We start from the raw sequence: 25274 nt of genomic DNA on the forward strand, positions 1-25274 counted from the left end.
CGAATCAAGCACCCCTCCATCGCCATGTCGAGAGAGAAGCGACCCGCCAACGAGGCTTTTGGCACGAGCCAGCTGGTCAAGCGCACCAAGTCGGACGCGAATCTGGGAAGCTCTGCAGTAGCCGTCGTGAATGGCTCGGGCGCAAATGGCGCGCTGATACAAGCGGTATGTTATGCCCACGGACTTTTGATAGAGTACCAAGCTGAAGATTGCGACGTGCTGACAGGTGCTGTAGGGCTCGCATACCAGCGCGCTGCAGTCGCCGGTTATGGAGTTGACGGGCCATTCTGGGGAGATCTTCGCCGCGCGCTTCGATCCGACAGGACAGTATATAGCTTCGGGCTCCATGGACCGGTCTATATGTCAGTCATCTGTGAACACGTGAGAGATATGCGCTAACATGAACAGTACTCTGGCGCAGCTCTGGATCATGCGAAAACTACGGCATTCTCACTGGACACAAGCAGGCAGTCCTGGATCTGCACTGGTCGCGCGACTCCAAGGTTCTCTTCTCCGCCTCGGCAGACATGCACCTAGCAAGTTGGGACGTGGAAACGGGAGAGAGGATACGAAGACACCCAGGGCACGAGGAGGTTATCAACTGCATGGACGTGAGCAAGCGCGGTGAAGAGATGCTTGTGAGCGGGTCCGACGACGGCTACATCGGGGTGAGTGCATCAGTATATCATGTTGGAACATTTTTCTAACTCTCACAGATCTGGGACACGAGAACGAAAGACGCCGTAACATTCATCCCCACCGACTTCCCCATAACCGCTATATGCCTGGCCGAAGCCGGCAACGAGCTCTTCACCGGCGGCATCGACAACGACATCAAAGTCTGGGATCTGCGGAAACAAGCCGTCACATACACACTCCTCGGTCACACCGACACGGTCACTTCTCTCCAAATGTCCCCAGACAACCAAACCCTCCTCTCCAACGCACACGACTCGACCGTCAGAACATGGGACGTGAGGCCCTTTGCGCCTGCAGACAGGCGCATCCAAACATACGACGGAGCTCCCACGGGTCAAGAGCGCAACCTGCTAAAGGCAAGCTGGGACTCCAAGGGCGAGAAGATTGCAGCCGGTAGCGGCGACCAGAGCGTAGCCGTTTGGGAAACCCGAACAGGAAAGCTACTGCACAAGCTTCCCGGTCATCGAGGTGCCGTCAACGACGTGCGGTTCCACCCGCTCGGTGAGCCAATTTGTAAGTACCCTGAATCTTCTTTTGCATTCGTCCCTCTACCTGTTCTCCGCTCTGGACCCCGCGCTACGCTTCAGCCTCCCGACCGGATGGCGGATTGGGTTTGGAGAACGAGCGACCAATTTCGATTGTCAGCGCTTGAGGCGGATAGGAGAGTAGTCCTTCGCATTGACATTTCTTAACAAGCGTTTCGACACCTTTCACCGCTGAACACGAAGCTAACTTGGCAATCTTAGTGGTATCCGCATCTTCAGACCGCAAGCTCATGGTAGGCGAGCTAGGCAAGTGAACGTGGAGATGAAGCAACTTGGCTACGCAAACATGCTTCGAGATGAAATCCCCGGTGGAGCGTGGAGACCGAGCAGAGCGTGGAGACAGGAGAAAAACGTGGAGAGAAAGGCCCGAGGAACATCCGGCCCCACGGTACGTCAGAAGGCGTTGTTTACATATAGAACTGGATACGCCGGTGCGACATTTGACAGGGGGTACGGAGTCGCATGTACTGTCTTCCACAAAACAGCGAAAAGGAAGGGGGTCAAAAGACGCGTCGAGGAGACGACCCGGATAGTTACTTTTTGGACAGTTATGACGCGCGAACACTGTCGACAATGTAAAGAGTAAACAAAATACAACCAAAGTCAATCAAGATGAATACCCGCGTCTTATGCACCGTTATGAATGCCGTTGCACGTAAATAGCACACTTGCGAAGCTACTGGTGCTCAGTCGTTCCTCATTGGGGTAGACGTTTCATGTTGTTTTTGTGCGAGCCAACCAGCGTGCTGCGGGCCTGACGCTTTTGCTACGCACCTCTTCTTCCGGTCAACACTCATCGACTACTACAGGCCCGCGCAGGCCCGCCAGACTCGAGAACATCTAGATCTGATGCACCGATACATGCGAACCACGGTCCGTGACACGTCCTGGATCGCTGCTGCTGCCGGGCTCATGGCGGAGACGTGTTTCACCTTTCCAGCGATCAAAGTCTGATACGCCACTCGTCGCGGAAACGCATGGCGCTCAATGCTTTCTCGACTTCTGACCGTCCATCGTTATTGGGACGCTGTGACCCATGTCATCTTGGTGCGGAGCGCGCGACCACCACCTCCTCTCCTACTCTTTCATCTCCTTCGTGTTTGTCTTGCATCTATTTTCCTTCCAGTCATTGGTAATAGAGGTAGCGGTTGCTGTGCTCCTGCTTGTTTCGCTTCTTTTCAATCTTTTGCGCTCGTTTGGCCGAGGTGCGCTGCTGGATAGCCCTGTCTGGTCCTTTTTTACTCTTTTCCCTTTTACTATTCATTTTCAGAGTCTAGAAAGAAGATCTTTGTTTCGACGCTTTTCTCGAAAGTTAAGAGGTTGGTAGCCAAACGGTTCGCTCCAACTGGATTACTTTGCATATGCTGGGTAGGGTCTTGGGCAAGGGCGAGATCCATTCATTGTTCTTTCACTCCACACTTTCTGTTCCTGGAAGCGGTTCGGGTACACGGCGTTCCTGCATTGGTTCTGGAGTATCCTTTCTCTTATTCGCCCTTGTCTTGTCTTGAGTGAAATCAATACAGAGACCTTCGGCTAGCACGACGCGTCTGCTATAAGGGATTCACGTACGCCCAAGATAGAACTTGGGGGCTCGTAACCGTATATTTCTGGACTTGAGGGAACTACCGCGCTATATACGGATCGCCATGTTTCGGTCACCACTCTTCGCTTGGTCGCCGCGGCCAGACCAGAACCAGGACTTCGACGCAACGCCGGCAACGCAGTCGACTTCTCGGTTCAGCGCGTTCCGCAGTAATGTGCGGGGGATGGTCAACGGGTCGTCGATATACTCGCAGTCGCCGGCTATGAACAACAACAACAACATCAACACACCCAAAACGCCCTTCCTGGGCTTCTGGAACCGCCAACAACCGGCCAACCAGGACGGGCTGCCCACCCATCAGAACGCGCATCGCGAATCACATGATTCAAGGGCTCCATTTCATGCGCACCACACAGCGGGCTCCTACATCGGCGCCATCAACCCGCCTCAAGATCCGCAGGAACCAACCACACTCTACGCTCGTCACCCAGCCGATGTACCACTGCCCAGTCAGCAGGAGGGCTTCGTAGACCCTGAGATCCAGCAACTACAAGACGAGATAAACGGCCGACGACACAAGCGACGGAAGCACCGAAGAAGAAAGCACCACCGCACCGAACGATCCGCATCCAATGCATCCAGCGGTTCGAACGGATGGGTACGCAGGCGAGAACAGCGCGGCACCACCGCAGTATACATCCGCGGATCCGCCGCACGCGGAAAGATGATAGCATGTGTGATATCCGGCACCTTTCTCATCACCATCCTCGCAATCTGTAAGTCCTCTCCATCCTTTCCCTCCCTTTCCCACTCTCAGAACATGCAAAACTAACAACCCCTCCTCCTCCCAACAGACCTAGCAATCGCCCTAACCAACCGGTCCCTTGGCCAAGAAATCCACATCCTCTTCATCATGGTCCTGCTCACGATCACAATCTTCTTCTGCCACTCCCTCATCCGCCTCTGCATGCTCATGCTGAACCCGCCGCGCCACGAACACCGCGCCGCCATGCCCGACATGACGGGCGGCGGCGAGGGATTCCAGCCCATCGTCCCCATTCGCGTGCACCTGCGGCGCGACGAGGAAAGCGCAGAAGACGCGGATATGGATGCTGTGTTGGAGAACGACATGGTGGGTGCGAGTGGGGATGAGGAGGGGAAGGGTATGCCGCCGCCTCCGCCACCCGCGTACGGGCTTTGGAGGAGTAGTGTGAGGGTTGATCCGAATTTGCTTCATTGGCAGAGGGTTGAGGATGCGACAAGGGGTAGTGCCATCTCTGCTGCTGCTCACTCTACTCGTGCCTCGCTCTCTGGTCCTGCGGCTCTCGCTGCGGCGTCTCTCCGCGGCAGCGCAACATCGACATCACCTGCGCAACCCCAGCACGAAGGTCCCCGCCCCCCTTCTTACGCCTCAGAAGACGGCGTAAGTTACATCGTTGAAGCGGAACCGAGACACACGACAAATGTACGGGATAGCACGAGAGGCGCGTTGAACGACATTCATCCTGCGTGGCGGCCTGGGTATGCGATGAGTGAGATTAGGGGTGGCGAGTTGCCGGCGAGTGCTATGAACGGTAGTCGCTCTTAGGAATGCGTATGGCTGTTTGTTTGCTATATCGAATCGTGGCATAGCGCATCGCCCAGTTTGTTTGGTTATTATACTCGTAGCGTTCTAGCATTTGCGTATGTGTGGTTTTAGTACTTGAGGAGTGTGTACAATTGCATGGTTATACCACTTTCCAACAATTTCGACTTCCAATCTCAAAGCCCTCATCCTTCGTTCACCGGCCATTCCTACCACGTCCATGACGTGTTTCTCTCTTTCCGCTTCTACTCAACGTCGATTCCCCTCGTTGGTTTTCCTTCTTTCGCCATTTCGGCTCTCGATGCACAGAATGAGGTCACACCGGGGTGTTTATGAAACGTGAAGACGGGAAGAAGAACGGGGTGTACGTCACGCACGCTCTAGATATAGTAAACAGTTTCAGCCTCTTTGTTTGGGGGGTTGTTGTTGTCTTTTCGTCATCGGCACTGGGTGCGTCATTGGCAAGTGCATAATCTTGTGCGTTTCGCTGTTGTGGCTGGTTATTGCGAGTTGCTTTGGGTAACGTGAGGATTGTCCATATGTAAAGATTTTGACAAATGGTGAGCATGGAAGCAAAGGTAATGCGATCTATTCACGGCATTGCTCTGTGTCTCGTTCTACGAACATGATATTTTTCGGGCTGTCATGTTGATCGACATCAAACGCTTTGGGTGCATCCAGTGGAAGAGCATCCTTTTTATTCCTTCCTCCGCTTTTCTCGTCATTCTATTACCCATATCCCACAAGTCCCGGTCATCCAACCCCTTCTCGCCTGTGAAGCATCGCTAAGTAGTCCTCAGGTACCCCTTCTCAAACTTCCCCCTTGACCCAGCCTTCCCTCTTCATATTCGTTCAAGTCGAAATTAGACTGTTCCCTCATGGCATCATCTCTCTCCCTTATATATTTGTCCAATCTATCCTCCTCCCTCCCTCCTCTTCCGTGCCCAATCCTGCCAATCATTCCAATAGTCGCGTCTCAGCGCTGACCACATAGCGCGTCGACCCCCTTCCACGTCCCTTTCGCTAATAGCCAGGTCCATAGCAAATTGATATCCTCTCTGCTGCATCTCGATCAATTTGAGCTTCGCATGCCGGTTCTCAATGCGGCTAGCTGGTGCAGTAGCAGAAGCAGAGTATGTCGCGCTGATGAGTTTCCCGTGCCCGTCCATCCAAATATCCGGTAGCTTGTCCTCTGCAACGGGCCAGCCAGCTATGACATCAGACAAGAGCAAAAAGACTCTTCGCTCCAGATCTGGCAGGGGAATCTTGCCACTCTGCAATGCTTCGCACGCATCTGCCCCGGGGCGCTTGAGCGAGATGGAGATGCTCACCTGTTCTTTTGCGGCATCTTTCAACGCCTCCATGAGGCCTACGATGTTGATACGCAGCATGCTTAATGATGTTGCGTCGGCGGTTTCGAAAACGAGAGCGATGTTGAACGACGCGATGGATCTATCCCATCTGGGTACGAAAAAGCAGCAAGGACGTGTAAGGCAGTGTACTCGTAAAAAGTGGAAGTCCTTGAAACTGGTCCTACACGTGGTACTCCTTTTGACCATGGTAACGTTTGCGTTGTGAGTTAACATGTTCCTAATCATGAAGTCAGAACGTGACTCCCTGCTGAGCTGGAGGATGTTCAGCTGTATCCCGTCTATGGTATGATTATCCATGTCTAGTATTGGACCTTCAGGCGATAGTGCCGCTAGGTTGATGATCTTTGACAAGACACTTCGAGGAAGGTCCAGGAGGTGGCGTGGCTTTGAGCCTAGTTGTCTGATGACGACGTCTCCATTCTGGTCCGCTGCGAACTCCCTCCAGTGACTATGGTCCTTGTCAAATGTGACTCGCATGTATCGTTCCGCAAAATGTATGCTGACAGAGTGAATAAGCCGGTCGAAATTGGCGAATCTTTGCAAACTAAATTGTCCGTTTCCGATCAAACTGGAGAAGATCGCATTGCAGTCGTTGACTAAGTCTCTCGGATACTGCCTTTTCTGTACCTCATACCGCTTCTTCTGTTCCTCAGTCCGTGCGAAAGAATTCTCGCACTCAGGGTCCAGTCTCCTACCAGTGCAAGCGAATGTAATTGGTGACTTTTTTGAACCGTTCTTCCAGAGCAACCGTAGCAAAGGCAACGCATCGAAGTCATCCAATGCATGCTTGCAAGCGTGATAGCACATGGCATCGACATCGATATGTACCTTCTTTAGCATCCCAAACTGACTGCCGGTGTTGGATAGCCATACGGAAGCATATGCGAACTGATGATAAGCTCTCCCATCGAAATTGTCATAGCGCGGATTATTCCTTCCATCATGGCGATCGAGAACTCGCGAGAAAACAAAGGTATTGTCGCTATAGAACACGCTGGCTGCCTCATGGTATATCTGTCGACATACCAGCAGCAGCGGTAATCCCAAGTGGAAGTCGTGGGTGAACTCACAATCAGCGCCGATTCTGGACTCGAGTTCCGTCTTAAACCTGGCTGTCAGGGCGTAGAGTCCCTCATCTGTGTCGTAATTTCTTCGTTTGGGTTCGACCGCATGGTAAGCATCGGTGTTGTGAAGGAGGATTGGTTCGGCGCGCTTGAACAATTGTTCGTAAATCAAGTTGCGGATCTCGCCTGGTCGGTTAAGGAATGAGGGCTCGCTTGGATCGGCGGGGTGTGAGTCTCGCTTTGGAATTTGCATCCTGGCAATGGTGCTGGACTCAGTTGGATGGAACTATGCTATGAACGATGCGCGACGAGAGAGCGACGAGTTGTGAGCGACCGCGAGCAACGCCAACGAGAACAAAAACGATTGTGTACAGATTTGAGGTGCTTGCCCGCAACGGGGTCGCGACAGTGAAACCTGGCAGCAAAAAATCGGAGAGCGAATGCTGATATCGTTGCGCGCCAAGCATGCAGCTCTGCCCTTGCAAAGTATGACAGAAGAATCGTCTCCCAGCGAGAGACGAGAGCAGTCACGGGTAGCTCAAGCTTGTAGGCGCAGAAAGTAACGATGCCACCGAGCGAAGAGGTGAGATGCAGCCCCAAGGACGCGCCGTGGCGATTGTAAACAAGGCGAAGTTTGCTCCAGGCCCCCATCACGCCTTCCCATCCTCGACGAATGCCAAGACCCACGTGATAGAATTGCGTCGATGCAGCCATATATACAGATATGGTGAATAATGAAGAGGTATCATACCGGGGAGTATATAATAGAAAGCGTAAAGACCGAGTGCATTGCTACGATGAATATGCTGGTGCTGAATTGCCAGCACGACACGGCATAGTATCAATTCATGTGATACAGCTGTGTATACAAACGTTTGATTCATTCGAATTCCAGTAGAGAAACCCAACCCATCACCATCCCACCCTAATCATAAAACCCCAAAATCTTATTCGCCCGATCCAAAATAACCCTTTCCCCCGGCCCCAACCCTTGCGCATCACTATCCCACTCTTGCAACCCCATTGCCCTCCTCCCCTCATCTCCAACCAACTCCTCCATATCCCCAGCTGTAATACGCCCAACATGCTCACTCTCACCAACGCCCCCACCGAAATCCGGACTCGGAGTACCAGCAAGAAACGTCTCGCGCTGACGAACAAGGTAATTCGCATTATCCTCCGTCATGGGACAAGCAGGAATATACAGGACGCTGGAGTCAGAAGTACCAGCGTGCGTCTTGTCGACGCTGTGGATGGTGTCGCAGTGCCAGGCTACGTAGTCACCCGGCCTGACCTCCGGCATATGAATCATCGACTCTTGTAAATTGAGATGGGGATGTAGCAAATGTGACAGTTCCTGGCCGCGACCGGGTGTTGCGCCGTGGACCCAGGCGTTTTGCGTCTTATCCATTTCCCAGTTGTCTGAGGCGAGGAAATCGGCGGTGTTTGTGGTGGATGAGGAGGAGGGTGTTTGCGCGCCGGGTTCGACGCCGCGTTTGGGGGAGAAGAAGGGGCGGAGGAGGTAGTATGCTGTTGCTTTCGCCAACAGCGGGTTGACGAGGAGTGTGCCTTCGAAGGGACCGGTGTTGGAGAGCGAGAGCCAGCCTTGGAACATGCGGAACGCGCTGCATGCTCCTACGCCTTGGTGCAAGTCCGAAATGACGGGCAGACGACAACTGGCTTCCCAGGGGTCAAATTCTTCCCATCGCCCCTTCCACACAGAGTCGTAGACTTTGCCTAGCCCGTAGCCTTCTTCGTCCCAGCGTTCCACGCTGCCGCCGTCGACGTGTGGGCCGAGGGCGAACTTGGCGTCGCCGGGGAGGCGCATGCGCAGGCGGTCGGCGTAGCTTATGGGGTGTTTTGTGGAGAGCGGGATGTGTGGGTTGAGGCTGTGCCAGTAGGACATGAGGAAGGATTGCGTCTTGAGGAGGTTCGGGTTACCGCGGGCGAGGAGCTGGGTGCGCGACCAGTATAGTTCGAAGACTTGGGGGTTGTCGGCGGGGAAGGCTGCAGAATGGTTAGTTATGCGTATGTTTCCAGGATGCGCGCAGACGTACCCTTTGTCTGAGGATTCTGGCGAATGTACTCTCTCAAGTCCTCCTTCCATTGCAGCGCTTCCTGCTCTGGTACCACATTCCGGATGACAGCGACACCTCTCTTCCGCAGCTCACTGCTGAAAGACTCCGGCGCATTGTCGATATCCTTGAAATCAATCTCTGGAATGACTTGGCTACCGCGCTCAACAATCAGCGGAATCTCCTCGCGCAGATCTCGAAGGAGGCGTTCCCAAGACTCTCGCACTTCGGCTTCGTGCCCCCGGATCAGACGGCTTTTGAGGTCCGCATATTCTGGCGTCAAAGGTGTAAACTCCTGTCCTGAGAGCGATGCGAAAGCGTCGGATATGTCTCCTGCGCGCTTCTGGGCCTGTGTCGCGGCGGTGCGCAATTGTGTGACGGCGCGTCTCGTCGGAGATCGGATGGTTCGGAGCGCGGAGAGCATCGCGGAGGTATCGTGTGGAAATTATTCGACTGTTCGATACTGTAGCATGGCCTTTCTCATCCCCAGAAGCCGCCCATTATATACTGCTGCTTGCGCCGAGGTTGCACCAGCGTTCAGTGTAGTTCCGACAGTGTAGTGAAGCTCAAGCTGTCGAGAGAAGATACTGTACATTCGGAAGCTCTTCTCGACTGGGTATAGCGCCGTCTTTGAGCTCTGCCAGTCCACCATCCTCGTCACTACCATTACATGTAGAGCATCGTTCCCGACGACTCCATCTTAGACCATAGTCAGCACTTAGATTCGCGAATGAGGCGATGAGGAACATGCTCTTCGGCGCGACTTGGTAGACGGAACCCTGGAGTGGTCGCGCGGGAAACGGCCGCCAGACCCAATACCCCGCCATCCCACTCCTCCAAGCATCACCTTGCGCCCAAGATGACTTCCGCGCTGCCGCCTAGCAGGTTAATAGGCAGGCTGAATCAACGGGCCGCAGTCCCACTGACCGCCTTCATCATCGAGGACCCTCATGGGCAGAATCGACGTAAAAGTGTAGCTTCGTCATGTGGGATGAAGCTATAACACTCAAGTGATCGTGACTATGAGCGGGGTCGCTCGACCAAGGAGCCATTGAGAAGGCGGAGAATGCGACGTCCAGCCCGCTTGAGCTCGACGGAGCCGTACCAAGTTCCTCATATGTCTTACTGCGCGTCGATTAAGGTCTTGTCGACGCGTGAGGACGGTTACGGCGGGACGTTCTCCGCAGCCTTTTGCTGTGTCCACGTATATAGAAGTATACCTGTCCCGTTGCTGCGGGTTGCTTTCTGCTTCTCTAGATTGTCAGCGTAAGCACCTCTGACAATAAGACTGCTTGAACCGCAATCAAAACCATCATGTCGCAGTCGTATCTGCCGAAGGATTTCCTGTGGGGATTCGCAACAGCCAGGTTCGTCTGATCTCAGGACCGATTTCTCCACTCCCCAATTGTACCCCGCCAACGAGATATACGGTTTGGGAGGCGCCACACTGTTGTCACATACTGAGTTTCTGAACCCGCAGTTACCAAATCGAAGGCGCACCGCATGAAGATGGCCGCGCCGATTCCATTTGGGACACGTTCTGCCGCATCCCGGGCAAGATTGCTGGCGGAGAATCCGGAGATGTTGCATGCGATTCCTACCACCGCACTGACGAGGACATTGCCCTCTTGAAAGATATCGGCGCAAAATCATACCGCTTTTCGCTCTCGTGGTCCCGCATCATACCGCTCGGCGGACGCAACGACCCCGTAAACGAAAAAGGTCTGCAGTACTACATCAGCTTGGTCGACGATCTCCGTGCCGCAGGCATCGAGCCGATGATAACGCTGTTTCATTGGGATCTCCCAGACAACCTGCACAAGCGATATGGGGGCATGCTGAACAAGGACGAGTTCGTGAAGGATTACGAGAACTACGCCAGGGTGTGTTTCAAGGCTTTCGGTTCGAAGGTAAAATATTGGATCACCTTCAACGAGCCTTGGTGCAGCTCTATTCTCGGCTATGGCACCGGCCTCTTTGCTCCCGGTCGTTGCAGTGACCGGACCAAGAGCGCTGAAGGTGACAGCTCGCGGGAGCCGTGGATCGTCGGCCACTCGCTCCTCATTGCCCATGGTGCGGCGGTCAAGGCCTACCGTGATGACTTCAAGGCCAAGGATGGAGGCCAGATTGGGATTACGCTCAATGGTAAGTGACCAGCACGTGGCTCGCGTAGAAGGTGTGGGTACCACGCATATCGAAGGCCGTGCCAGGGTAGTAAAAATCGGCCTCACGTCTGAGCATGAATATGACAAGCTGATATGCCGTTTCTAGGCGACTGGACAGAACCGTGGGATCCAGAAGACCCGAAGGATCGCGAGGCCTGCGACCGCAAGATCGAATTTGCCATTTGCTGGTTCGGCGACCCAGTGTACTTTGGCAAGTACCCAGACTCGATGCGCAAGCAACTGGGCGATCGCCTTCCCGACTTCACACCGGAAGAAGCGGCTCTCGTCAAGGGAAGCAATGACTTCTATGGCATGAACCACTACTGCGCCAATTATATTAGACACAAGGACACTGAGCCTGAGCCTGAAGATCATGTTGGCAATATGGACATTCTTTACCAGAACAAGAAGGGCGAATGGATTGGCCCAGAGACTCAATCCGTCTGGCTGAGGCCAATGCCTTTGGGTTTCAGAAAGCTAATCAAGTGGCTCAGTGATAGGTACGGCGGCCCGACCTTCTATGTGACTGAGAACGGAACCAGTCTCAAGGGGGAGAACGATCTCCCTCTTGAGAAGTTGCTCGACGACGAGTTCCGTTGCGAGTACTTCAGGGGATACATTGGAGCCTTGGCCGATGCTCACACCTTGGACGGTGTCGATGTCAGGGGCTACTCAGCTTGGAGTCTCATGGAGTGAGTAATCCCGTTTCTTGACGTCTACCCTGACCCCCACTTGTCATCAAGAAGTTTCTTTTTTCTTTCCCAATGAGTGGTGGAGTCTTTATTTGTCCGCATGGCGGTTGCGCGTTCGCTCCCGGGTAGATCATTCTTTCTCTCCTAGCCTCAAACACTGCGGGCTTGGGGTCCCACGGACGCCGTGTAAAGCGTCATGGACACTGACTTGGTGTACCTGCAGCAACTTTGAGTGGGCCGAAGGCTACACGACACGTTTCGGCGTTACCTACGTCGACTACAAGGGTGGCCAGAAGCGATACCCTAAGAAGAGCGCGCGAGAAATCTCGAAAATCTTTGACAAGTACATCAAAAAGGAGTAAGAAACCGAGAATCCTGGCGACCCGCGGATGTGGCGTACGACGGTGTAGGACGGATACGCATCCACCGAATCACTGTCGGGATGGGCCTGGATTGATAGGCAGAGCCCTTCTAGGATTTTTCTAGCGCGATGTATGTGGATGGGAGACGGTGAATGTGGGACGATGTGGCACAATATGGCATGCCATGATGGGCTGTCCTTGCAAATTACCGTGTGCGGAAAGCTGTGCGACCCTCTCTTTTCTTAGATGGATCTCGGAGTCTTTGCATCTGTAGATACTATCTTAGATCCGGAGCATTGCGCCATCTTAGGCCCCGCGTGGTAACAACCACTGGGATGATGGTTGTGTATCTCCCGTGTTAGCCTCGCGATATTGATTCCGACGTTTGAACGAACTCCTCATCTGTCTGCTAAGATCGTGGTGCCGTGGTGCCCGAGGCGTAGTGTACCAAAGTTGATAAAGTTTGGTTGAGTGCCCACCATGCTGTCATGGTTGAGGGTGAAGGGTGCCTGTAGAGCTGAAGAGATCCCTGACAGCCAAATCGGCACGCGTCCCATCTCGCCTGTTTCCTACACGCATTCGTCCACCAACGTCAGCGTACCGCCACTCTCAGCCTCGAATCATACCCCACAATTGCGTCTTTTATGCAGGTAAACGCCAAAAAGAAAGGAACATGGCGCGCCCAACGACTATACAATCGCATTCGGGTTTGGCCAAAACGATAGCGACTGAAAACTGTAATAGGTGGCCCCACCAATCACTCGATAGCAAGAGGTTGCGCCATCGCTATGTTGCACTTCTAGTCCAAGAGCTAGAAGCTTCGGAGACCTTTGATGGCGCAACAGGCTCGCTTGGCGCGAATCGTGAAGCGTGATCGGTGAGGGAGGGCGCGAAATTGTAGCGTTAGCGAGGCTAGGAGAGATCCAAATGGTGTGGTTAGAGCAAGTGGGGCATCCTTGTTGGGGTAGACCCGTAAACTCTAATTTTCCACAAGCATGTTTCAGGCTAGGGGTCGTCTTGTCACCAAAAGTTCGTGGCCGCTAGCGGGTGGCATGGTCTTGTGGAGTTGGACAATTGAGTTCGAGATTAGCAGCGGACAATCAGGATGCAGGTTCATGGAAGAATGCCGGCTGATTATCTAGTAGGCACGGAGTGATAGATCCTAAGTTTGGTAGCGAAAGCATAGAGTCATGACGAACCGTCCGTCTGTGACAGTTTGGCGGCTGGCCTTGCTTTGGGACCGGCACTTGAGATTATGATAATGCTGATGTTTCGGACGCCATCTGATCCGGCCGACGCAGGTTTGCTTGCGCAATCGTTCACGGGCCCGCAAAGTGGACATGGTGTCCTAGAGTTGGGCTTGTCTGTAGGGCCCTTGGAGATGGTTGAACTAAGCTTGCGTGCAGCCGCCAGGCGCCTTTACGAGTAAGACAGGTCTAGCGAGCGAACCGGCGCTCGCTCTGTATCCCAAGAATTCCAGTGTTTGGGTGTCGGTGGTGACACTGCAGCTGCGATCTGACAGGTAGAGATGGTTACACCGCAGCACCGATCTGCCGCTCCGGGCCACGACGCACGGGTACCACTGCCTGCATTGCACGGAAGGGGTTGACGACGATGGGGCTCCACGGAGACGGATGTTCGGATTTCGCATTCGGTTGAGCACTGGATGGAGCCCTGAGATTGGAGCACACGGAATTCACCGCTACTATCGACACTGCAGAGACGAGATGGACATACTGGACGCGAGGTGCATTTGATACGGCGCGCCGCCCTTGGATACGGCGAAGATCAACGTTCGGGCAGCTACGTGTGGGGAACGTCGATATTAGGCTCGCCATTCGTGGTGGTAGTAGCAACGGCTGGTTTCAGCATCTCGCGACTGTCATGACGATGTTGGTTAGTAGTGTCGCTGAAGCTGCCCCAGTCGCGATTACAAACAAGAGAGTGGCCTCATGTCAGCCACTCGTGGAAGTCCCTAACTGCGTAGAGACGTGACGGCGGCGCGCTAGAAGTTTGCATGGACGGTGAGAGTATTGGGGCTAGAGTGCGCAAGGGAGAAGCGAGCGCGGGCGGTGGGCATTGACGTAGGGAAGGAGCTAACCTCGTGACTTCCCGTACGCGTACCATGGCCCTCGACTCTTCACCGAAACCTGAGGCCGGCGATGGAGTTGGCTGGAAATGAAGCACGCTTTCGGGCACAGTCTAGCTGTCGCTGTCTCAGGTATACGCACGACGTCAAATAACGTCGCTGCTAGCCGCAATCAGGCGGGCGTTGCAGGTGGTGCGGCGCAATTGATCCTTCGGGCTCCCCACCTGTGCCCCTCCAAACCACCACGACTCTGCCCGTGAACCTGCATCTCGCGACCGCAGTTGAAAATTCTGCCCAGGTCTCCATCGCCAGCACGCACTGGGCAGGATCGCGCGCTCCGGTCCATTCTCTCATCGCGGCACGCGGCTGGCGGCACCTTAGCCTAGTGCTGCCGACGTGCATCACTGTCATCTTCGAAACAGTTGCCGAAATTCGCTATCGTCCAATATCGGCGCCAAGTGAGGCCTGGCAGCAGTGCCGTCTACGGCCTAGTCGCTGAAGCCTCGCCGTGTGCGCCTGCGTCTATGGAGCGGTGAGGTTGCTCGGAGGATTCTTGCTTTATCGATTATTGGGGGATGTGATGCATAGCGCAGCAGATCCGCGACCCCCATGGCGAAGACTGCCTGGTCCTGCACTGGCTCTGCCCATCAGCATCTCCAACTCGTCACGAGATGTGACGCATCAAGGTTTGTACGTAGTCTTCCTATACCACTGGATACGGTACGGCGCACGAGCTCTAGCCACAACCTTCTGACCTCTCCCCCATGCGGCGTGCAGGAGCGCATCACGGACTCTCTCTGGCCAATGCTCCTCAGCTCATTTCTGCAAGTCCGACTGTCGGCAATGCAGTCCCTGCGAATGACGGAGCCCTCACCATATCTTCCCACGTGCCGACCATGCGCTTAGTCTGCAGGGCGCCGAATATAGACGTACCATGTATGCATAGCCAGCACACGGCATGAAACGCATCGATAGCCATGAGGCCACGATAGAGTTTACTTACTCCGCCGAACATGTCCTCCTCGCAGCGTCGGCAAGACTGCTCAAACTCGATATGTCACCTGTGATGTAAACATGGTCCGTGGAGTTACTTCGGAACTATCCCTCCAAAGCCCTGAGCCCTCGCTGCTCGTTCATGGCGGACCATGCCATGGCCCTGCGTCCCGACATGATCGACGTGCCTGTCAAGCTACCCCCCCTGGGACTCAATACTCGCAGAGATCCACAGCGGACCCTCGAGCGTCTCGCAATTGCCCGCCGCCTCGACGTGAGCGTGCGACCCTCCGACTGAAGCAGCCATGGACAGGCCCATCGTGGCCCTTGGCACTTCGGGCTAATTTTCACCATGCAGGGCTTCCACGTGCTGACCCTTTTAGCGCTGCCGGGGCCTGCTCGTCTGCGCGCTCCTTTGCATCGCCCGTGTCATCCCTGGATCCTGGCATCGCTTCACGTACTCGCTGCATGAGCCCACGCCATACGCTCCTCAAACGTCACATTTTGTCCGTGTCTGGCTTGCCTGTCATCCAAACTTCGCTACGGTCCGCAAACACGACCAGCTTCCTGACTGGCAAGCGGCCATGGCGACATCAGCACCATGTCTGCCCATTATTATGCGCTTCCGTAGACCCTTCGCGGTGGGCCCACGGGCGCTTTTCTGCGCGCACTCTCGACGTCAGGTGGGCCGAAGCGTGTTGCGCAGGAACTCGGCCATGCCAACGCGGGTGGGGTGCAATTAACAAGCTAGAGCCTGTCGTAGTGCCTTTCCAGAACAGCCACGCCTCGCACCCAGACGCAGGGCGACGTGCTCCTAGGCCGGCCTTCCTGCCACCACCGTTGAGAGTTTATATGGCGTGAAGGGTCTTTACCACCCTAAGCTGATACGAGCCTGTGGGCTACCTACACTATGCGGCGTCCAAGCCTCGTACTAACGTACAAGCTAAAGTGAAACGATTTCCCCAGAACCCACGTTGTGTGGCTACCCACCAGGGGCCCAGGATCAGGATGCCAACACTAGCCTAGGGCCGAGCATGGGTCCCGACAGACGCTATCCATGAGACCTGATAGCAGGTTATAGGCTCATGCCAGCCATGTCTTGCTACCATCAGTCCTGTCTCTCTACCATTTTGCTTCGCTCCTTTGGTCGTGCCGTCCCTGACTTTGTTTCTAATATCTGTCTCTGACTGACATCATCCTTCCTTCGCATCTGCAACACGGCACAGAGCACCCCTCACCCCTCGTCATTATTCTCCTCCCAAAGCACGGGAGCACCCTTCGCCTGTACAGACATAACTGATATTGCCAAACGCTTGGACCGCATTCGTTTGGGCCACGCTGACATAGCAACGTCGACATCGCATATACTCTCACCGCCTCTCGCGGATCCTCGATGACTTCAATTCTCCACTACCGAGACCCTATCGCCTACAGGAGTGACTTCATGAGTACCTCCAGCTACCACTCGCCTCACATGGACCAGCAGAAGAGGTCGCCGCCTTACGAAGGCCATTCTTCTGGCTCCGAAGCCAGACAGCTCACTCCCGGTGCGAAGAAGCGACCTTCGAGAGCTGGCACCCGCAGCGTCACCACCCTCACCGCCGCTCAACTCGAGCGAAAGAGAGCGAATGACCGAGAAGCACAGCGAGCTATCCGCCAAAGAACAAAAGACCACATCGACACTCTTGAACGCCAGGTTCGCGACCTCACTGCGCAACTGGAGAACAACTCCTCCACCAAGATGATGGACCTCATCCGGAGGAACGAGGAGCTCGAGCAAGAGAACGCAGTCCTCCGCGCCCGCCTGTCACACGCCGTATCGGCACTGGGAGTCCCAGAATCAGGAGCAGGTACGTACTATTGATTTCATTCCTGCAAAAGCACTGTCCAATTGTTCGACTCACAAGCTCGTTGGGTTGTCATGGTTGCTTTTTGGTGTCTCGGGCCGCAACCGTTTTGGTGCAGCCGAACCTCTTTTCGCAACATGTCACATCTTTCTTTTGCTTCATTTCCCGCATTCCGGTTTGGCGGCTCGATTGAGCGACGTGCAGTATCTGTAACGTCGGATTCCTGTTCCCGCCGAGGCGAGGCGAGAAGCGCGAGCCTCGTTCTCCACCCAATGTGATATCGATGCATGGAGGCTGACATGACTACAGCAGGCGCACCTTCACCGAGTGATCGGGTTCAGATGCTCAGCCAACCCCGGAGAATGTCTACTGGAACGGCGAGGAGCGCACATTCAGTCCCCGAAATAGCGACGCCCGTGTCTCAACCTGGACACTGGCAGTCGCAGCACACGTACGCCCACCACGTCTCCTCACCGCACGTTGATACGCCACCTGCCATGGGTGAAGTCCAAGCGCCACAGCACGAGGGAGTTCGCTGGAGTCCTCACCCCAGTCACCCTCAGCAACAGCACCACCAAGTTTCCATGCCAGTGCAGGATGCGTCGGTCCATGCGGTTGAGCAGCCCAACATGTCATACCCAAGCACATATGTCATGGAGAGCAACGCGCGAGCCATGTCTTACCCTCTTGAGAACGCCTCCATGGTCACTTCTCAGCCGATGCCAATGTCCGGTTACGGTACACCGACCTCGCATCCTTCGCCTCACGCCTCGGAGTACCAACGACACATGAGTGTTCCTATGCATCACCAGCCCGTTCAAGGCCAAGGCCCACCTCAGCACCAGCACCAACAACATCACACATCTGCTCCCTATGGCTCCTACCCTGTTGGTCCCCAGCAAGGCTACCCTCCCCAGGTCAGCCACGGCAGCGAGATGCCCATGATGCACGCACAGCACGGTCAGCCGCAGATGATGAACGAGCAAGGACAGCACATCATCTACCAGCCATACCAGTCCAACATGAAGGTTGAGCATTGAGTATGACCACGACTCGTCTGAACATGTTCGCAAATCCTACGTGGCTACAGACCGTTGGCAAGGGTACCAGGGAGACGATCCTTCGATCACACAACACCCACATCGAGCAATCTACTAGACGCAACCACGCGCCATGGAACAAATTGCTCCTTCATCGCAATCTTCTCGACGCGGGACAAAATGTCCTTGACACGCGGCACCACGCGGCACAGTCACGATAGGCTGTATTCCTCGGCGATATATCATAATTGTTCCGCAAGGGCCCTTCCGAAAGCAGTAGCACGCGCCGCCGCTCGATGCTGTCGATGACGGCAAGACGCGATCCATCTCGCGGGAATTTGGCAGGGACGACCACGCCGCCTCGATCCTTTGGGTTTTCACACGCTAGAACCAGGCACACGTTCACGGTTCACCGCTATACGACGCGGCACCCGTTTCCAAGCGCGCCCCCAGCGTCGGACAATTTCGCATCACCTCAAGTTTTTTTGGACGTCGTCGTCGCTGCCCCCCACGATCGCATGAAGCGCAATGAAACAACAACACGGAAGGCCCCACATGCGGATTGTGGGATCGCATCAAGATTGCAGTCGCCCGTGGTGCAAAGACATCAGGTCCCGCTTGGGACGCTACAGCCTAGTGCGTTCCTGGAGACTAGCTTAGGGCACGATGGACGGTGAAGAGGTGGATACGATGATGATGGGATGGTGGAAGCGGAAGAAGAAGGGAAATGAGCAAATGGAACATTCCGTGGATCCTCCATTTTCTGCGCGCGCGCCTGACCGGGGGCCTCGTTGCGAGATTTGTGAGCCGTCGGCCGCGTTTTGGGCTTCCAAGCTGGCTTCCTTTCGCTTCCACCTCGCCCACGCCCCTTAGTCTGGTTCGCTGGGGGCTTTCGATGGTGCGATTGCGCAGACCAGCGCGTTCCTGAAGGAGCAATGCAACCGAGATTTCCCGACATCCGAGCATCCGTTCGAACTGGCCCATGCCCTGGCTCCATCCATCCCCCATCCATCACACCCACACGACATCGGCCACCCGTCATGGTATTTGTCTTTTGTAAACTTACGAAAGGGAAACATGCATGGAAGCTAGCCCCACATGCGCCAGAAAGTCTGCTAAAATTTCCTCGTGCGGATAGGGCCCACCGACGCTGAAACATGGTATGCCAAATACACTTTACGAGCCAGCTATGAGCTACACTACGCTACACACCGGACGCTGGTTACGCATGCAGCCTCGGGTGGTTTGCCAGGGCAGAAAAGGTCTACAACAGCGGTTCCGCCGGCCCTTTTTGCCTCGTCCCTTTATCGGACGTTTTCTTCCGATGGACATAGTAGCGCCGTAACGCCGAAACACGGTGGCCAGCAGAATTTCTCGGGCGTGGCTTTTTCTTCGCTGGGTGCTGCGGAGCCTTTGTTGCCAAGGCCAGGGTGTGGAGGCTTTGCGTGGCGTCCCGCGGATCCGCTCACATGGGATACATGCGTTCGGGCGCGCTTCCGCCCAATCGCATTGCGCCGTTGGGTGCAGTAGCTCGCCTGCGCTCGCTTGTGTCCTGCATAGGGAAGCGTTGCCGATACACAACCATGTGAAGTGGACATGAGCTCACCGTATTGTCCCTTGATCCTGGATCACGATGGCGGCAGTGCTCTCGTGTGATTGTTTGTCACACCGCATGAACGCTGACGGAACGCTGACGGAACGGAAGCTTCACGTGAACCCGAGGCCGCTGGTGCTGCGTGTGTCGGAATGGTCTGCTACACTACGACTACAGGCTCTCTCCTGGTTGCCATCGCCTTCATGACGACGCCTGCGCTGCTGCCTGCTGCGCGCGGATGTGCTTCAGCTCGTTGGGGTACCACCGCTCGCCAACGTCGGGATGGCTCTTGATCCTGTTCATCAGCGTTGCCTCGCCGAGGTGTCCCCATCTGCCCTTCACAAACGTGAACTCCACATCGTCCTTGCGCTTCTTCCTCGCCTGGTCCCTCAGCTGTAGTACCTCGTCCGGCACATCCATGGCTTCAAACTGCGCGTCGTAGCTCACGCCTTGGAAGAACGGCACCGAGTACCGCGCCCCTTCTCCCTTGCGCGGACTCAGAACACGATGTGTAGTTGACGCGCAAACCCCATCTGTCAGCGCCTCCATGCCCTGCCCGATCGCCACGACAAGCGTACCAGGTATGGGCTTGCAGTCTATCCACTCGCCCTTTGCGTTCTGCGCCTGCAGGCCGAGCTGATCGGACGCCTGCAGCAGGTAGCTGGTGAGCATACTATCTTTATGCGGACCCACGCCCTGGCGCTTGATCTCCCACTTCTTCCGCTCCATCTCGCTCGCCCCAGCCGGCAGGTCACCCACATCAACCTCTGGATACTTGACAATCTTGAGCTTGTGCTGCTGGTCCCGATCAAAGAACTTCTCAAACGCGCTCGCAGGCAATCCAATGGCCTCTGCGATCAGCGACGTGAAGAGCGTGGAGATGTGCGCCATGCGCCGTATGTAGTCCTCATAGACCGGTCGGAAAGACGGGAGGTGGTCAGCCGACGGCCATTGGTTCGGTGCAAGCAGATTGTGGTACAGCGGTGCGTCGGGTCCGGGTAGTGCGTGTGGAGTCGAGAGATCGAGTTGTTCCCTGTGGTCTGGATTGAATGCCGTGGTTTCGTTGTCGAGCTACGATAAAGGAGATTCTTGTCAGCATGCATTTTACGACGAGTCGTTTGACGACCAAAAGAAAGAAAGCAAAAGTTTTGAGTTATACGAGGAAGAGATGGGATGGAAGTAATGGCAGGAGAGAGAGAGTGTGTGTGCAAGTTAACGGCCGTCGAGTACATATTGTTGGCGTCGTCTATTTGGGATATACCCGGGTGATTCTGTTATCTGTCTTTTTTTTCTGATTTTGCAGCTGGCGTTGGTATGAGAAGAGAAGAGGGCGTTGGAGGTTTATTGTGATACACGCGTTATGGGTTTACGGCCGGTTTCTCTCTTTCTTTCTTCGTTCTTCGGTTCTCTGTATCATAGTTTCCTTGATATATTTTTTTCTTCTCTCTCTTTCCGTACACACCATGCATAGCGTAGCATAGCGATAGCTTGTAATAGACCATCGTCTTATCTGCATAATCGTCGTCTCTCTCTCTCTCTCTCCCATTCAACTTGCTAACTTCAACTTGGCAAATAGAACAGAAACATTCAACAAACAAGAAGGAAATCACACACTCACCCTACTCCACCCCAAAAAACTCCTCTCATTCTTCATCTCAATCTTCTCCTTCTCCCCCCTCGGCAGTTCCTCGAAAAATCGTCCACACTCCTTAATCACATCCTGCACCAACCCCTCCGGCAGCCCTGTTTCGCTCAGATACAAAAACCCCACGTTCAACAAGGCATCGCGTAGGTCGCGCAGGAACTGCGGTTTGGTAGCCGGGTTCAGCGCGGCGCTGAGCGGGAGTACGGGCAGGGACGTGAAGGTCTGTGGGGGGTCTACCATGGTTCGGTGATGATGGCTGCAGATACGATGGTTGTGTGAGTGCAGTGACAGTGTAGTCGTCTATCGATGAGTGTTGATGTTGTAGCGGCTCCGTTCCGTTGTCGCTCGTGTGCATGTGGTTCCCAGTCCCGGCGAACTACCCCGCGCCTGCCTCACACCATTCAGCGGGGCAATCGCACCACCACCCCGCTGTTCTGACTGGCTGCGACACTTCCTATCCTCGCCTCACTCCTTCACAACAATGTTTGACGAAGAAGTGATGAGATGACTCTAGTACCTCGCCATCCACTTGAACGCCAGGCCCACGGCTGTGAGTTTCAAACCGCCGATGACGAGGACGCTGAGGGCTTCGAAGAGCATGATTGGCGTGTGTAGCTTGGCTTCCCGAGTAGTTCTGGAGTAGGAAGGTGTGTAGTCGTAAAGAAAAGTAGATGAGTGTGATTGGTAGATAGGTAGTAACTTTGTTTTCCCTCTCGAACGGTATACTCGAGATGAAAACGAAAAAACAAACCACGATGGAGAGATATTTGCTTCTCTTATACGCCTCAATCTGCCTAACTACGTTGATGCTTCCCGTTCCCGAACAACGGTCCCTCGTGCCTCTTTTTCTCGCCTCACATACGGTCTGGAATAAGAAACTTGAACCCGGCCGACCACCTGCACCGTTTGTTTTCGAAGCCGCCGCAGTCCGTTGGCGCTGCGCGCCGGGAATGACTTGCTTGCCTTGGTTGTCTGGCGTACAACCCAGCTCCACTTCCCCAGCCCGTTCGATCATCTATTCGATCTGGCCATTGCATCGACAGCCCGTCGTGGAGATACGCGTCTCCACAGATAGTAGACTTCGGCGCAACGGCGGCGTTGTTGTTGTACTACGGCATTACGGGTTATACCAGCCACGTGCCAGGCTATTCATCGTCATTTCCAACCTCGCCGTCACGCGAGACACACTCCGCGGCAGCAAACTATGGAAAGTATCGCGTAATGCGCTTGTTGTGCTTTGTCCATTTCTTTGTTGCGATGCATGCTTAACCTCCCGATCGTGAACTGCAGTCGTTGGTCAGGATAGCTATGCACCAGTGACGTAGGTCACATGCGCGAAGCGGCGATGAGGACGATCAGCGGTGGAAAAAATGAGGCTGGTATGCAGGTGTAGCGAAGCGGTTAGTGGTCATGTGCTACGTAGGACGACGACGACCACGACAACGATTACGACTGCGACTACGGGTGAAGTCGCGTGAGCGCATGCTTGTTGGGATGGCGGGCTGGGAGGGTGTAGATACAGATGCAGGTATGTGTTGTTCTTTTTGATAGCTGCTGTGTGTGTTGTGCATGCGTGTGTGTGGTGATTGTAGGAGTAGGTATGTTAGGCTCCGCGGCTGCAAGTCATCGGTCTACGGGAGACGGGACGGCAGCCACGATGAACGATGTGGTTACAGTAGGGTTTGGGGCGTTATGTGGGACATGAAAAGGAAGCAGAGGATGAGAAAGGAATTCTACATTTATCGGTAGCCTTGTGGTTGTGTGTTTCCTTCTTTCTATAGTGTAGTAATCCGTCCCGCAGACTACCTCGGCCTGTAGGCCGAAAAACAACTCTCGTCGGTAGGTATCCTAGTTCCCGTCCACACATCTACATCTCCTCCTTCCAGCCACACATATGCGATATACGCAACCACCAGCACACATACACGCAGAAAACAAAGAACAGCAAAAAAAAGTACTCCCGCCATAACAACGACGTCAACACCACCCACCACAACCCTGAAGTCCCACCGCCGCCAAGCCCCTCCACGCGCGCTTTCAACAGCCCACCCCAAACACGCCTCTTCGCGCAACCGCAGATCAGCCAACGGCATTGCATCGGAGAATTCTCATCTCATCCCTTCCATGCTCCCCCAACGGTATACGTAAATTCAGTAAAGCAGGTAAGAGCCAAGAGCGCGCATCATCTTAGGGTAAGCGAGAGCGGCCGCAAGACAGGGGCCATATAAAGCATGAAACATATACCAATCGCGTACCAAGCCATGCTAAGCGCCCTTTAACGGTGCCCTTTAACGGTTCCCAACGGTGCCGAGCCGACGTAAGTGACGATGTCGTGATATTGGGGAGGGGAGTATAGTGGGAGGGTGTTTTAATCTACAGGGGAAGGGGGGTTGTCTGACTTGCAGTTTTGACTTGCAGACTGCAGACTGCACATCACACCCCCCGAGTCGTGAGGCGACACAACCTCAATCAGGTATCACAGGCGGAGACGGAGGCGGCGCGGCGGTGATGTGACGGACCACGGTGAATGGCGTGTGTATAGTCGTCGTGGTAAGGGTAGGTATGACGCGTAGATCCCGATATACCTACCGTCCATCAACCGAGGATATACCATACCGGTAGCTTAGCTTAACACAATCCGTAGTAACCTACCTACCCTTACCCAGGTATTATCACAACACAACGTTGTCTATAACTCCACGGCGCACCCGCGGCGATCGATCGTACGATACGCAGGATGCGTATCCTCGTTGGTTCGGAACGCCATTATGAGGTGGTGAAGGGGTATACTATAGCACAGCAAGGGGAAGCGAATTAAGATGAGCCCGTTTTCATAGCAAGAACTGTGTTATAGAGGGATGAGTCGTGGCAGATGTGATGGGGCATGGAGATGGAACGTTCGAATGACTCTAGAAGTAAGCGCCGCCGAATAGTGACTTGAGTCGTCATGATCTACAGTACCGAGGTGTCGTGACGGTGGACAGGCGACGCTCGGTACCCGGAACGTTGTAATAACCGAAGGAGTGATAATATAAGTGACGAGTCGTGATGGAACCTTGGAATTTCTCGACTCAGACCGGAACGTTCGACTCAGCCGCAGGTTCTGAAGCGGGAAGTCCGTCCCAGTTCTTAACACGGAAGTCTGAGTCGAAGTAGGGGAAGTCAAGGTATGGAACTTACTCCACTGATCCACATTGCAGTTACATAGTTACATCGGTATCTTCCGAGCCCATCATACTCGTACGAGACACCGTCACGCACTTTCCACTTTCCTCGCCATTCAATGCAACAGCGGAGTAGGCGACTCGAGTCGAGTTGAACTGCGCCGTAGAGACGCCATACGAGATACGCGGAAACCGAGAAAACCGAGACAGGGCTGCGCCGTACGGGGAGGTCGGTACAAAGGGGGACCTTGACTTCGACCGACTCCGACCTCGCCGTTAACAAAGCACGCAAGTACCAAGCCGCCGTAAAGAGTAACAAGAGTCAGTCGCCGGAGGATTGAGGTGGGCTCTGTAACGAACCATCACCGCCTTTTACGCGAACCATCCGCTTGGAACGCAGCGCATGAAAGACACCCCGGGGGGTTAACACCGCTCTTTTTGCTCCTACGTGGCCACATCATAGTAGAGTCTTTGCTGTCGATATGAGCAGTACTCGCCCCGGCCCCCTTCTTCATCATCATACTATCTTCTCCACAGATGCGGCGTTGTGTTATCATACACCCTCGCTTCTACCCCCTCATGAGGGAGACCGCTTTTTTGACTTTACTACGTGGCTACATTATAGGACGATGTACTGTACTCGCCCCGGCCCCCTTCTTCGCCATCATATCCCTCTCTCCCCTCTATAGCTACCTGCGGCGTTGTTATATGCCCACAGTAACCCACTTCTTGCGCATCCGAAGAGATCGAGATTTTGCGCCATAATATAATACGGTTATGCTGTCAATATGTGCTGGAG

General features: G+C 54.6%; 8 protein-coding genes across 8 annotated transcripts; 5 read left to right on the top strand and 3 right to left on the bottom strand.

The window, feature by feature from the left end:
• Positions 1-24: 24 nt before the first annotated feature.
• J4E90_004519 (uncharacterized protein) lies at positions 25-1498 on the top strand (the record flags this gene model as incomplete). The annotated part of the gene is made up of 5 exons (XM_051434084.1): positions 25-165; positions 236-362; positions 409-668; positions 717-1212; positions 1446-1498. 5 exons carry the CDS (start codon positions 25-27, stop codon positions 1496-1498), a joined length of 1077 nt encoding a protein of 358 aa, XP_051292602.1.
• Positions 1499-2890: 1392 nt separating this feature from the next.
• On the top strand, positions 2891-4375 carry J4E90_004520 (uncharacterized protein; the record flags this gene model as incomplete). The annotated part of the gene is made up of 2 exons (XM_051434085.1): positions 2891-3563; positions 3642-4375. 2 exons carry the CDS (start codon positions 2891-2893, stop codon positions 4373-4375), a joined length of 1407 nt encoding a protein of 468 aa, XP_051292603.1.
• Positions 4376-5286: 911 nt separating this feature from the next.
• On the bottom strand, positions 5287-6377 carry J4E90_004521 (uncharacterized protein; the record flags this gene model as incomplete). The annotated part of the gene is made up of 2 exons (XM_051434086.1): positions 5287-6313; positions 6373-6377. The coding sequence occupies 2 exons, from the start codon at positions 6375-6377 to the stop codon at positions 5287-5289; spliced, it is 1032 nt and encodes a 343-aa protein (XP_051292604.1).
• A 310-nt stretch (positions 6378-6687) lies between these two features.
• On the top strand, positions 6688-7014 carry J4E90_004522 (uncharacterized protein; the record flags this gene model as incomplete). Its single annotated transcript, XM_051434087.1, has 2 exons — positions 6688-6782; positions 6822-7014. 2 exons carry the CDS (start codon positions 6688-6690, stop codon positions 7012-7014), a joined length of 288 nt encoding a protein of 95 aa, XP_051292605.1.
• A 720-nt stretch (positions 7015-7734) lies between these two features.
• J4E90_004523 (uncharacterized protein) lies at positions 7735-9308 on the bottom strand (the record flags this gene model as incomplete). Its single annotated transcript, XM_051434088.1, has 2 exons — positions 7735-8816; positions 8867-9308. 2 exons carry the CDS (start codon positions 9306-9308, stop codon positions 7735-7737), a joined length of 1524 nt encoding a protein of 507 aa, XP_051292606.1.
• Positions 9309-10198: 890 nt separating this feature from the next.
• J4E90_004524 (uncharacterized protein) lies at positions 10199-12103 on the top strand (the record flags this gene model as incomplete). The annotated part of the gene is made up of 4 exons (XM_051434089.1): positions 10199-10251; positions 10365-11029; positions 11156-11741; positions 11965-12103. 4 exons carry the CDS (start codon positions 10199-10201, stop codon positions 12101-12103), a joined length of 1443 nt encoding a protein of 480 aa, XP_051292607.1.
• Positions 12104-16659: 4556 nt separating this feature from the next.
• On the top strand, positions 16660-18072 carry J4E90_004525 (uncharacterized protein; the record flags this gene model as incomplete). The annotated part of the gene is made up of 2 exons (XM_051434090.1): positions 16660-17035; positions 17342-18072. 2 exons carry the CDS (start codon positions 16660-16662, stop codon positions 18070-18072), a joined length of 1107 nt encoding a protein of 368 aa, XP_051292608.1.
• A 1795-nt stretch (positions 18073-19867) lies between these two features.
• Positions 19868-21551, bottom strand: J4E90_004526 (uncharacterized protein; the record flags this gene model as incomplete). The annotated part of the gene is made up of 2 exons (XM_051434091.1): positions 19868-20737; positions 21285-21551. 2 exons carry the CDS (start codon positions 21549-21551, stop codon positions 19868-19870), a joined length of 1137 nt encoding a protein of 378 aa, XP_051292609.1.
• Between the last annotated feature and the right edge of the window lie 3723 nt (positions 21552-25274).

This window comes from Alternaria incomplexa (genome assembly GCF_024043165.1).
Source record: "Alternaria incomplexa strain BMP 0042 chromosome Unknown scaffold_5, whole genome shotgun sequence".
Taxonomy (NCBI): Eukaryota; Fungi; Ascomycota; class Dothideomycetes; order Pleosporales; family Pleosporaceae; genus Alternaria; species Alternaria incomplexa.